Source organism: Bos taurus, chromosome 3, assembly GCF_002263795.3.
Source record: "Bos taurus isolate L1 Dominette 01449 registration number 42190680 breed Hereford chromosome 3, ARS-UCD2.0, whole genome shotgun sequence".
Lineage (NCBI taxonomy): Eukaryota > Metazoa > Chordata > Mammalia > Artiodactyla > Bovidae > Bos > Bos taurus.
Window position 1 is genome coordinate 89,605,796 of NC_037330.1, and position 13,656 is coordinate 89,619,451.

Below are 13,656 nucleotides of genomic sequence, written 5' to 3' on the forward strand. Positions count from 1 at the left end.
GAGAATGCTGGGTCTAATCTGTATCTAGATACCGCAGCTCCAAAATTGTCTTGGAGATTCAATTACTCTCTCTTTCCGAAGACAGCGATTTTGCCTCTCTTTGCCCACTGATTGCTATGCCATCTAGACTTGAGCTTAGTTCTGTAGGCACCAAACTCTGTGCAAGATACCTGGGAGATGCTTCAGAGCTGATGATCTACAGAGGGCACTAGTCTTTACTAACTATAGCACGAAATCAGATTGTGATAAATGCTACAAGAGTAAAGTGTTGAAGGGGAAGTTAATTCTATCCAGGGGTCAAGGAAGGGCTCAGAGAAAAGGTGACATTTCAGACTCTAAAACAAGAGAAGCATTTTGGTAGTTAGAGAAGGGATAGATGTGTATTACAGGCAGAAGGAGAAGGAGGACAGAGTGTGGAGTGGGAAATGACTATTGGAGACAAGGCAAGTGGCTTGTGGTGGCTGGATATAAGGTTACTGAACCCCATAACAAGTCAGTATAAAAAAGAACATGATCAATATAATGTATAAAAAAGCTACAATATTTCTATTTCTGGATGTACAAAAAAAAGACATCTGGAAGGAATATCTATTTACGGTACTGTGTGCCCAGTTTTCCTATAGGCACTACAGAAGTTAAAAGGAAAGGCCCTTGCCTTGGAAATGTTTGTACTCTACCTGGAAGAAAAATTAAGAATTAAATACATTTTAAAATAAAATTAAAAATTAAATAAATTTAAAAGTAAAATTAAAGATAATTTAAAAGCATATAACAATCTCTAAGGCAAAGCATTAGATCACCCCCAAACTACCCCCCACCCCCGCATAGTGGTACAGGTAGGTTGGGGGCCAGTTGATCTAGTGGAGGGCTTGGAATTCCTTCACCCTGGAAACAGGAGTAAAAACCACAGTTAACACCTATACCTGGCACTGTTCTAGGCCCTGAGGTAGGTTAGCTATTTAAGTCTTCACAATTCCTCTGTTTTGGAGAAATACATTAACTCCAGTTGACATATCGGGAAATCGGAGTACAGAGCTGTGGCCAGGCCAGGATTTCAAACCACAGGTCCAGTTCCAGAGTCCTGCAGTTCTTTTCCTGTTCCTATCCTCGGAATCCTGGGCTTCCCTGCCTGCAATGCAGAAGATGCAGGAGACGAGGGTTTGATGCCTGGGTCAGGAAGATCCCTTTCAGGAGGAAACTGGCTACCCACTCCAGTATTCTTGCCTGGAAAATTCCATGGACCGAGGCGCCTGGCGGGCTCCAGTCCATGGGTCCATACAGTCACAAAGCGTCAGACACGACTGAGCACACACACACACACACACTCCCCCTCAGATTTTACCCCAGTATCTGGTGCTGGGTGTTAAGATCTTAAAAACAACAAAAAACGATTTTTTTTCCTTTGAATATTTTTGGGATAATACGATTCAAATCAAAATAAAGACTTGAAAGCCCCAAACGTGTCACGGAGAAGAAACGCTTTTGAGCTGTACAGCCTAAACTTAAGCCTGACCCAAGGCCAGCAAGAAAATGTTTCTTTTTATACTTGTTTTCCCCCCTCCTTTTGTGACAGTTCAGTGTTTCTGAACGCTAGGGGCTCCCGGATTCTCTGGTTTGAGAGTAACTTTTCCTTTTAGGATTTTTTTTTTTTTTCTGAAAGGGGGTGGGGGAAAATGTGGCCTTAATTATCCTACGTCTTAGGCTGCTTAAGGAAGGGGCTGTGCTTTCAGAATCCCTTCTGAGCCAAGTAAGGAGGTCCCTCTCTTTCCCTCTCTCTTTTTTAAAAGGACCTCGTGCAATAAAAGTGCTGAAAACAAACCCTGGTGATCACAGCGGCAGCCGCGGCGGCAGCAGCAGCAGCAGAAAGAGGAGGAGGAGGAGGAAAGTTGGAGTCGCGGCAGCGCTCGGTGGTGGCTGGGCTCCGCTCAGCTCCGCTCCGCGCAGCTCCCATTCATTAAGCAACCAGGCGCGGAGGAAGGTGGCCGAGCGCCCGGGCTGCCCACTCGCTGGTTTGCGCACAGACACGCCAGCTCGCGTTGCAAGCAGCGCAGCGCTGCAGAACTTTCCCCTCGAGAAGTTGGCTCTTTTCACCCTGGACTTTCGAACGATTCAGGGTTGAGACAGGAAAAGCAGAGGAGCCCCAGGGGGAGCAGAAAGCACCACCGCCTGCCTTTGGAAACGGGCAGCGGGGCCGCATTCTCCCGCCGCGCCCCGAGCAGCCTCGGCCGGGAGGCGACCCGGGCGTCTGGGTGTGTGGTTGCTGTCGCCGGGCGTCTTGACCAGCGCCATGCAAAACTACAAGTACGACAAGGCGATCGTCGCAGAGAGCAAGAACGGCGGCAGCCCGGCGCTCAACAACAACCCGAGGAAGGGAGGCAGCAAGCGGGTGTTGCTCATCTGCCTGGACCTCTTCTGCCTCTTCATGGGTGAGCCCGGCCCCACTGTCCCTCGGGCCCTCGGCGCCCGGCGCGCGTCCCAGCCCGACTCGGGCTGCGCACGGGGCGGCGTCTCCCGGCCGTGCCGCGCAGTCAGCCTCGGGGGCCCCTGCAGGCTTCTCGGGGAGCCTTCGCGCTGCTCTCGGCCCCGGGGTCCCCGCCCTCTCGGTTCCCGCCGCCTCCCCGGCCTGTAGAGAAGTGTTGGGAGCGCTGTAGGCTTTCGCGGGCCACTTGGACACCGAATCCTAAAAGCCGAGCTGCAGTTGGAAGCTCGGGTAGAATCCCACGAAAAGAGTGGGCTCGTCCCGTTAGGAAAGGGGAAGTCGATGGAACCGGGACCCGGAGCCGGCGTAGAGCTGGTTGGACATCCATCCAAGTAAGATGGATCTCCTGGAGCGCCGGGCTCCCGCCTGGAGAGCGCTACCTTCTCCCGGCCGAATGTAAACATTCAGCCCTTCCGCTGAGACTGCCCAGGCCTTTTCACTTGCTGCTCTCCTGCACGCCCCCCAGGGGTTGGGAGGGTGCTCTCGAGGGGCTTGATGCGTGGTGCCGACCCAGCAGTCACTTTTAAAGCGCCTACTGTGTACCAGGTGTTAGTTTTGACTGGCCCTCTCCGTGACTCGGTGCAGTACGAGCGAGGAGGTCCATTTCACCAGTGAGGAAACTGAGGGACTGGGAAAACTAGCCACCGTCCTGCATTGGGACCAGCATTAATTGTACTCCCGAAAAGTTGAGGCAGTAGCTTGCTTCTGTTTTCCAAATTGTTTGGAAGTCACAGCTAGAAGGAGTATAGGGCGTGGGGTGGGAGGGTCAGGAGGATTTATGAACTGCCCCCCGGGGCGAGGGGTGGCTATTGACACGAATCTACAGGAGTTCCAAGGTTGAAGTCAGCTTAGATTTTTTTTTTAAGCGAATCATGGTGAAGTGGAAAGCGTGCAGGACTTGTCATCGGGACAGGGCCACTCTGCCACTTGCTGAGTGTGCCACCTAACTGCCTCTTTGGCCTCAGTTTCCTTATCAATTGAGTCAGTGGGTTGAACTAGTTGCTCTCTGAGGCCCCTTCCTGCATTAAGAACTCGGATTTGGTCCAGGGGCTGTTCTGCCAACTCTGCTAACTGAAGAAACATCTGTGTTCCCAATTTCATTCCCTTAAAATAGAACTCCTGCACAGGAGGTTCAAGTCCCCTTTGAATTGGATTTGTGCACGCAGAGTGTGCAAACCAGAGACTTCTTGGGCTGAAGTCCCAGGTCCCTGTGTTCATGACTCTGTAGCAGGGTCCTTACTGAGGTCCATCTGACCTTGGCTTGACTGTCCATAGTGAATTTTCAGAGTCGAAGAAAGAAGAGACTCTCGGAGTTTAAATGGAAGAATGGCCTCTTTTAGGTACACGGAGACAGCTGAAGGTCAATTGTGCTCTGTGGAAGGGAAGAAAGGTGCCTGTAGTTCAGGTCGCAAATCCCATTCTCACCCCTTCATATAAATTCAACATTAAGATGTTATGTAGAGGAATTGTCACTGGGGGGCCCACCTTCCTGAAGGCAACCGACTTATGCACAGTGGGGAGATTAGTGCTTAAAGTCTCCTTGCCAAGCTATTGAATTTTTAAGAGATCCTCCCTGGTCCTGGGGGAGTACCAGGGACCCAGAAACACACTGAAGCTGTTTGCTGTAAACTTATCTGGGGCTTCCAGTCTTTACTGGTGCGGTTTGTTGGTGGAAGGGTGAACTCTTTCTAGACTGTCTGTTGCCATGTACCCTCCTATCTCCAACTTGGTGGTTAGGGAAGCAAAGCTCAGACAGTTTTGTTACCCTTCCTTCTGCTTTCCACTCGGATTTCAGAAGGCAATCCCAAGAGATGGTGTGTCTTATCAAAGGAAAAAGTGTGAAGGAATTTAAGACACACCTATCAGCTATAGTTTAGCCAGGGACACACAAATCCTAAGATACTGTTGTGCATTGAAGGTGTGAGTAAGGTGTACAGTTGTGCATTTCAGCTCTTCATCTGTCCCGAATCTCCCTATGTCCCTTCCAAAGCTAATATTCTATACCTAGCTGTTTATTAAGTTTATTTACTCTTGGCCTGTTCCAGCAAATGGTTTTGTTTACTGTAAAAAATGTTTATAAGATAATAGGATCTTTTATTTTACCGTAAGAATCACACAGCTCTGTTTTAAGGGTATATGCCTTGCCGTTAACATCATGTCAACCAAGTCATTTAAAAAGTGTCTCCCCTGTGCATAGATCAGACCACAATATCACTAATTTGATGCGTCTTGACCTCCTATAATAGGAAACACTGCAAGGTAAACATTTACTTGAGAAATTATGCAGGAGAACTCCCTTTGACTTCCAAAAGAAAATTATTAACACAACATGTGATTTTAATATTCCACACATCACAGTCCTAAAAAAATGTTTCTACTTGGTTCACTTTTTGCCTGGGACTGTCAGTCATGATTTAATTTTTATATAGTCTATTGATCATGTGGTCTGGATTACAAAGCCCTAATATATGACAAAAGACACAGTTTTCTGTTTATTCTCTCACAGGAATATACACCAAGATTCCTCTCCTTGTGTCTGGAAAAAAATAAGAGGCAATGTGCAATATACGTGTTGTTACCTTTTTGGAATGTAAAATTCTTGGTGAAACAATAGAAGTCCACTCGCCTTTGAGGATGAAAAGAATCTGGTGTCAGAGAATCACCTGTGGGAGTTTATATCTCAGAAAATAGCTATCTTTGCCAATCATTGCTTATAAAAATGGTTATGAATCTTTGCATAGTAGTTTTTCTGAAATTGATTTTGTTTTTCTTTTGGTTGCATAATATGGATGGCCTTCTGTTTTTTTTAATACAATGCTTTTGCTGTACCAGGTTACAAGAGAGCAGCAGAGACAATTCCCACGCAAGGAGGAAGGAGCATCTTTTCTATCTAAGCTCTATTAGACTCTTTGTCAAGTAAATTAGTTTATGTACTTTTCACTGCAACTGATGAAGAGACTATCTCCTTTTTATAGATGAGAAAACTGAGATTCACACAAGTCAATTTGAGTTGATCCCTAATCTTCAGCGGGCATGACTGGAGTCCATCCCCCTTCCCTCATCAGAAGAATCCTAAAACTCAGATTATTAGAAAAAGTTTAAAGCTCTGTTGGCAGAAAGCCAGGATTTCTCTGGTGATTCAGTTGGTAAAGAATCGGTCTGCAATGCAGGAGACTGGGGTTCAATCCCTGGGTTGGGAAGATCCCCTGGAGAAGAAAATGTCAACCCACTCCAGTATTCTTGAGTGGGAAATCTCATGGACAGAAGGAGCCTGGTGAGCTACAGTCTATGGGGTTGCAGAAAGCTGGACACACTGAGCAGCTAACACACACACACGCTGCCCCTCCACATTTTCCAGCTCATTATTAGCAATGAAACAGATGGATAAAGGTGGTTCAGCTCTTCTGGTCAATGATATGGTCTCATTGCCCTAAGGCATTGCTTTGATTTGGGGCGGTTCTAACACTGAGTAATTCCCAAATTTTGAGGGTGCTTTTTTACCCTATAAGACAGTGGTTCCAAAAAAAGCACAAAGAGCAGTGCATAACTGTAGTGCAAATGTGCAATTTGGTAAATCTACGTGGAGCTTCTCTGCGTCATCTCATCTCTTCCCCATCTCTCTCCCCAGGTATTTACTGACTGCCTCCTCCCAGCCCGTGCATTTTGATAGGTGGGCAGAGTTAGCCGGTCTAGCTTTTTGTCAAGGGCTCTGTTCAAGGGCCTTCATCCTCTGAGGTCAGTGAGCCCATCTGTGAGATGGTGATCAGAGTAGCCGCTCCATTACGTTGCCATGAGCATCAGAGGAAATATTGGATGTGAAAATTATTTGTCATCTCTCAATACTTGGGCAAATGCAAAGGATTTATAACCCAGACCCCTATATGAAGCTTTTGTGGCTGTGTTTATATGCTGTGTCTCAGAATCATAGGTAGATGAGACCATGAAACAAAAACTCAATAACAATATTATAGCAAAGACCACAAAGCATCCACGTCCAAAAGGAGAAGTTCACACTGGCCTAGCAGGTTGAAGACAGATGATTTTCATTCATTGTTGATCTAAATTTTAGCTGAGAAGGCAACCCCTAAAATTTAGCAGTATTTTGAGCCATCCCATCTTCACAGTATATTCTGATCATGCTTTAGAGAAGGTTTTTTGTTCAGAATTTTGAGCATTACTTTGCTAGCATGTGAAATGAGTGCAGTTATGCAGTAGTTTGAAGACTGTTCCTCCTTTGACTTTTGATCCTAGAAGGTGGGGTAACTGAGTTTATGGTAGGGGTGGGAGATCTCTGAAGGAACAGGTGTGAAGACTGTTCCTCCTTTGACTTTTGATCCTAGAAGGTGGGGTAACTGAGTTTATGGTGGGGGTGGGAGATCTTTGAAAGAGCAGGTGTGAAGACTGTTCCTCCTTTGACTTTGGATACTAGAAGGTGGCGTAACTGAGTTTATGGTGGAGGTGGGAGATGTTTGAAGGAGCAGGTGCTCAGGCAGATTTGGTTTGAAAGGCTTGGCTCCTGTGCCATTCCTTACCAGGAAACACGGTTAGTGAGGCAAAGAGAAAGAAACTCAAATGGGTAAAAATAGAGAATTTGGATAGTCAGCAACTATGCTAGTAACTTAGTGGTTCTAGAATGTTTTTGGACACTTCTTGATTTGCAGTTAAAAGGCTGAAACAAAATTCTAGAACTGGTTCAGTCTATGGGATAAATAAAATTATCATGTATTATTATTAAACTCTTCACTTTTAATAGTGAGAGGGAGGCAATGTGATGTAGTGAAGAGGATGGGGGACTTGGAGCCAGAAGTTCAGGTTCCAGGGTGGCCAGTGCCAGCAGCTAGTTGTGTGGTTGTGGCAAGTTAGTTTTTAATGGGTCTCAGTTTTTTCCAACAGTGAAATGACTGGTTGGGCGGGATGATGTCTAATGTCACAAGCTGCCTTGTGACCTTCCAGGACCGATTTCTAGTAGAGAGGAATGAAACTTGGATTTATGGAATGTCTACCTGGTACCTGATACTTGTGCTCTGCTTAGCTCTTGGTTGTATATTAGCCCAGGAAGTCACAAGAATAAGGGCCTAGGAATAGGAGCTCTGGTCTTGTACTGCTGTGTCGCTGTGTGACTTTGAGAACATTCCCTTGACTTCTGTGGGCCTGATTTCTTGATTATGATCACAAAGGAAAGGGATTAAATCATCTCTCAGACCCCTTCTAGCACTAATGATTTTATGAATCTGTGCTGATAGATAACTGGTGTAGAAACCCAGAAATTGTTTCTCATGGATTATTTATCATCAGTTGAATTTTTATGTTTTTGTATCACAGAAGTATTGCTGACAATTAGCTTGAATTGGGGTTCATTCTGGAGGGATAAAGAGCATTGTCTTTTCTTAGAGTTCATCCAATATGCTGAGAACCTGGCTAGATTTTTTTCCTGGCCAGATGCGTCCTTTCACCTGCTTCCTAAAATTTATAGGAATTATAGGTGAAATAGGAAGCAAGCCCAACAGGTTTTCCCTTCTATTTTTTTTTTTAACTGTGCTATTAGAGTCACTAAGTATGTGTTTTTAATAATGCAGTAGACTTTGATAACTTAATCTACCACATGAACCAAAGAATTTAGAAATAGATTTTCACTTAATAACTAGTGAACCTTCCAGCCAAGAAGCATCCTGCACTGATCGTAATAAGAAGGGAGCCTCCATTTCGTAGGTAAGCCCTGCTGACTCTTCCAGGACATTTGAAAACGTTTATTTCTTCATTGTCTGGATTGGCTAGTTTTTTTTCCCCCCTCTTAGCTCTTTCATCCCTTTCTCTTGTACTTGATATATGCCATAGGGATATAGCTGCCTTTGTGGGAGACTGTTGAAGTCAGGGTTGGTGGCCTCTTCCACGTTTAGTGCTATTGATTTCCTGTCAATTTGACATTCTTTCTTTTCCACTTCCTGTGCAGTTGTTTGGGCTGGCAAGCCCTGCTGTGCATAGCATGATGTTAATAATGCCAACCCCCTGGGGCTACTTCCCAGTTTAAAAAGTTTTATTAATGGAGACTTGCTACCCTGAGTGTCAGTTTAACATGGTACACATTATTTGGGGAGTGATAACTTTCAGGATTCCTGCTGTATCAGTACTTTATAACCTCAGCTAATAAGAACACCTGTCTGGTGTGAAATACAGATTCTCAGGCTTCTTTCCAGAAGATTCAAATTCAGTATGCACTGGACCACAGCCTAGGGTTCTGTGTTTCATAAAAGCTTCTAGTGATTCTTATCAGGCTAAATTTGAGAATCACTGTGTTGTTTAATAGCTAGTGTCTTAATGGCGATTGAGAAAAAGCTATTGGTTTATAGAGAAGGATTAAATGTTCTGGCACTTCTTAAATTGTTAGGTTGTCTGTATTTTTTTTTTTTTTTTTTTCTGTTTGTGGTCAGCACACCTGTCTTTTCCAATAAAAATGTTTAAGACACCTAGAGATGGCCATCCTAAGTGAAGTGAGTCAAAGACAAATAACATATGATATCTCTCATATGTGGAATCTAATTTAAAAAAATGATACAAATGAACTTGACAAAACAGAAACAGACCTGCAGATGTTGAAAACAAACTTATGGTTACCAAAGGGGGAACGTCCGGGCAGCAGAAGGCGGGGCAGATCAGGAGCGTGGGATGAGCCTATACATACACTATAATATGTAAGATAGATAACCAACAAGGACCTCTGTACAGCACAGGAAACTCTACTCAGTGTTCTGTGATAACCTATATAAGAAAAGAATCTAAAAAATGAATATGTGTATGTGTATAGCTGAATCTCTTTGCTGTATACCTGAAACTAGCACAATATTGCAAACAAACTAAACTCCAATAAAATTAAGAAAAAGATATTCAAGACTTTTAGAATTCTTTCAAAAGGAAAAATTACCACTGGGTGCTTGCCTGAAAGTCGCCTGTGATTTTTAGTGCAAGGACTTGGTGAATGTGAAAGTGTCCAACTCTATGCAACCCTATGGACTGTAGCCCACCAGGCTCCTCTGTCCATGGGATTCTCCAGCAAGAATACTGGAGTGGGTTGTCATTTCCTACTCCAGGGAATCTTCCCCATCCAGGGCTTGGTGGTGTCTCCTAGTTGCTGAGAATCTGGGATTTTTACTTAAACTGAGTTCTCTGTAGTATACTTATTGAAGGCCAAGTAACCACTTTGGATAAATGAAGTGTAAACTCTATAAATATTTTCTTTTGAGATATTGAAGTTTGTTGTGTGTGAGTAAAAAGTAAAATGAATGAATTAGATTTCTAAAGAGAGCCTTTAAAAAATCAAAGTTAGCTTGGCAGAGTACTGCAGGAACAGTACAAGCTTTGGATTCACCCAGAGCTGGGTTCAAATCCTGACAGAATGTCCTCTACACATGTGACTTGGGCAAAAACTGTTTAATCTTTCAGGCCTCAGTTTCCTCATCTGTAAAATATAAAAGCAAACCTCATGACACTCATGTATGGTACAGTGTAGATGATATCATAAATCTGAAACTACTTGGAAAAGTTTCAAAGCACTAAGTCATTATTGGGTAGTATGTGGCTATTATTATTCATAGTAATAACATTTTCTTTTCCTCCCCACTGTTCTTACTCCTCAATGGTTCTATGAAATCTTCTTTAATGTTTTGGTTGCAAAGTTGCCTGAAATATATCAGGGGAAACAATTGTGAAGAGAGTCTAAGAAAAAGCCAGACAGGGAATACAAATGTTTTCCATTAGCCAGAGGAGAGCAGTGGCAGTTTTGGGGAAAGTCAGTGTGTGGGAACCTCAAGAGCCTTTGGTGGTTACTTTCTTCTCCTCTGGAAGTGACATGGCCATATCACTTTAAGGGAAAGACAGATACACCTTAGGAAAGCTGGGAGGAAGTTTGGACAAAGGGCCTGTTTTAGGGTCAACTCTTTTATGTGTCTTTTGAAAGCCCAGGGGAAAAAAATCTAACTAAAAAGAGCAGCCATGTTTGAAAATAATCGAAATGCTTGTCATCCAGGGCATTCTCCATGTCTCTTGAGGAAGGGAATAACTGTGATAGTGATTGTATTTATTGTATGCCAACCATGTGCTATAGATATTTGATCCGTTTAGAGAGGAGGAAACTGCAGTTCAGAGAGGTTAAGTAACTTGAACAAGAGCACCCAGCTAGTAGGAGTCACTAAATTTTCCAGAACTCTTGTCAGCTTACCTTGCTGCCCACTTTCCAACGCAGTTTATGCCATGAAGGCTCTCTCTTTCTATTCCATTCCATTTCATTTATGTCCATGTTATTGGGTCCACATATGTACAAATGTGTTCTGTAGGGCCAATATAGCTTCTATTTTATGTCTTAGTTCTTCGACTGGAAGGCCTGTGGGATCTTATCTCCCCAACCAAGGATTGAACCTGTACCCTCTGCAATGGGAGGCAAAGTCGTAATCACTGGACCACTAGGGAAGTCCCAATATAGGACACAAATATGAGTCTTAATGCAAGGATCATATCGGGCAGTAAAGGGCACAGAGTTATATAGAGATAGCTGCGCAACAGCTTGGTGTGTGCTGACAAGCCTCTCTGGACATAAAGAAAATTCCATTGGAGCAATTTTTCAGTGCCTAGATTTGTGGACACTTTAGAATTTGAAAGTACCTTGAGGATTTCATTATCAGCAATACTGAGATCATTTTTCTATCTCAGTCAGAAAAATAGGCCTCTTTGAACAGGGGACAGGTAGGAGATCTGAGGAGGAAGCACAGGCTTTGGAGACAGACAGGTGGGAGTTTGCTTGTGGTTATAAGCTGTACACCCTTGGGCACGTTGTGACTGTCTCCGAGGTCTCTGTTTCCTCACCTGTGAAATGGGATAGCATGCACTGTGGACCTGTGAGGTGATGCCTGGTATAGTGCATGGCGCTGGCACTCCCCAGCTGCTGTTGTCATTGTCACCACGTCCTAGTCAGTGCTCTTCACATAGGAAGACGTGGAGGCTAGGACTGGTTAGTAGTTGTCCAGTGACGAAGGAGCAGGGCCTAGAACCAGTGCCTTCTTACCATTTTGCTTTTCCGGTGTGTCCTTGTCAGTTTGAAACTTGATATCGTATATGAGGTAGCTCTCCAGAGAGCTCTATTCTCATTTTTCTCTTGCCTGGGTCAATTAAAAGAGGAACAAGACAAACAGGTTTAACTTTTAATCCAAATCAGAGGATGATAGCTGAGTGAGGCTAGAGACACGTGGTGCAGATTTGATGGACTAGGCAGTTTTTTTTCATATATCGCTTTTCTTCAAACTGGCCCTTGTTCTAGAAACTGCTTATTACCAAAGAGCACTGCTGACTGATTTGAACTTGAACAGGCACCGTCGTTTTCAAATGACCTGTCTCAGGAAAGGAGAAAGAGAAGCCAATGTTTTCAAAGTGTTTGCTTTTGACTGAGGAGGAAACTGAGTCTCAGATGAAGTAATCTCCTCAAGGCCATGCATGAGCTGGTGGTCCCCATATTCAAAAGAAGGCTAGGTCAGTTTGTCTGACATCCTGGTGAAACTATTCTTCCCTTAAGTCCAAGTTAGATTATAAATGATGATCTGCATTAAAATTCCCAAATTTAAAACAAACTGAACCAAACAACACACATAAGATCCAACTGGCGACTTATGAAAGGAACTTGATGATTTCTGTGTGCTTTTAAACTATACATTGCAATCAGAGTATTGGTGGGAAGTGTGTTTTTGAGGTTTGTCACAAATTAACAAAATTATATGCCTAGAGAGTTTTGCAGAGAAACGCAAATCAGTGTAAGCGCCTTGTCATAATAAGCAGTATGCTTTGGTTCCTGTTTATGTGTCTTTAAAGCACATAATACACATGATTATTGACATGAAGGAAGCTGTTCTCATTGATGGTTTCTTTATATCTGGCCTCCAAATTAGTTTGTGGCATCAATCTGTATAATTTCTAGAGAATCTATTTAATTTTTATGTTTATACCTTTCAAGTATGTCTTATCTTCTGCAGTTGTTTCCTGAGCATCCACTATGTGTAACCCCCCTCAGTCCCTTCTTCCCCTCGGTTTGGGTCGGGAGGTAGGGTTCCTTGCACTTCAAAAATTCCCAGATTGGAAATGGGTACAGACTTTTTAATAATTTCACACATTTAGTCCCACTGACTTGGGAGTGGTAAGGGAGGGGCTATAGCTGCATAAGGAAAAGCAATGAATTTGCCTGAGGGCATGGAGCTGGGTCTTGCTAGAGAAATAATAGCCCACATTATACAGAGTAGAGAAGTAAATGGCAACCCACTCCAGTATTCTTGCCTGGAAATCCCATGGATGGAGGAGCCTGGTGGGCTAGAGTCCATGGGGTTGCAGAATTGGACATAGCTGAGTGACTGAGTACATATAGAGTGGGAGAGAGTAGCAGGGGAAGCATCAGATGCTGAGACTTGGAAACAGGATCATGTTTGGGAAGGGTGAGTGGTTGCAGGATGGAATGTAAGTGGTGTATATTTGCATTAAGTTGGGGGGATAGAAGATGTTGGGGATGAGGCTGGAGAGATGATTAGGAGCCAGATTAAAAAGGAGAGTTATAAATGGCAGGCTGCTAAGGACTTGAACTTTATTTTGGAGGACCAGCGAATGAAGTTGTATTTTTGTTTTCATTTTTCTTTTTATTGTGGAATATTTTATATAGAAACCAGATTCAGTATAGGGTAACTCCATGTTTAACTTTTTAAGGACCTGCCAAACTGCTTTTCCATAGCAGCTGCATCATTTTAGAAGTGTTGTAAGGTTAGTTAAAATGTGTAAGGAAAAAAAATTGCAAAAGTTTTACAGGCAACCTTTGGAATTAACATATTCATGAACAATTTTTAAGAGGAGGTAAATATACTCTGATTTTTGTTTGAGATCTTTGGATTTGAGGAGAGGGAAACTGCAGGCAGAGGAGGGAGATCAATTGAGAGACAGATGAATCTGAGTTACTGGGGACAGAGAGGAGAAGGATGGGTGAAGAAGGAGATTAAAGGAAATTGGGGAGGGGTAAGGTGGAGAGGATGGGAGGTAGGTGGTGGGGTTCCTGATCTCCTGGTTGGGAGCCTCTGAACCATGGTAATGCCCCTCCCTCCACAGACATTTTAAATGCAGTGTTTGTAGAAGACTTATGAAGCCCCTATTATAATAGGATT

The 13,656-nt window shown here is 43.7% G+C and overlaps 1 protein-coding gene across 2 annotated transcripts in view; it reads left to right on the forward strand.

Moving 5' to 3' along the window:
- Positions 1–1,773: 1,773 nt before the first annotated feature.
- The window catches only part of PLPP3 (phospholipid phosphatase 3), an 89,322-nt gene continuing 77,439 nt past the window's right edge, over positions 1,774–13,656 (forward strand). Inside the window, exon 1 of one of the 2 annotated variants that reach the window (NM_001076473.2) lies at positions 1,774–2,426. In NM_001076473.2, coding sequence (NP_001069941.1) covers positions 2,288–2,426 — 139 coding nt within the window. In that variant the 5' untranslated portion in view covers positions 1,774–2,287. The remainder of the gene's footprint in view (positions 2,427–13,656) is intronic. The other variant, XM_059884897.1, reaches the window with a different exon arrangement.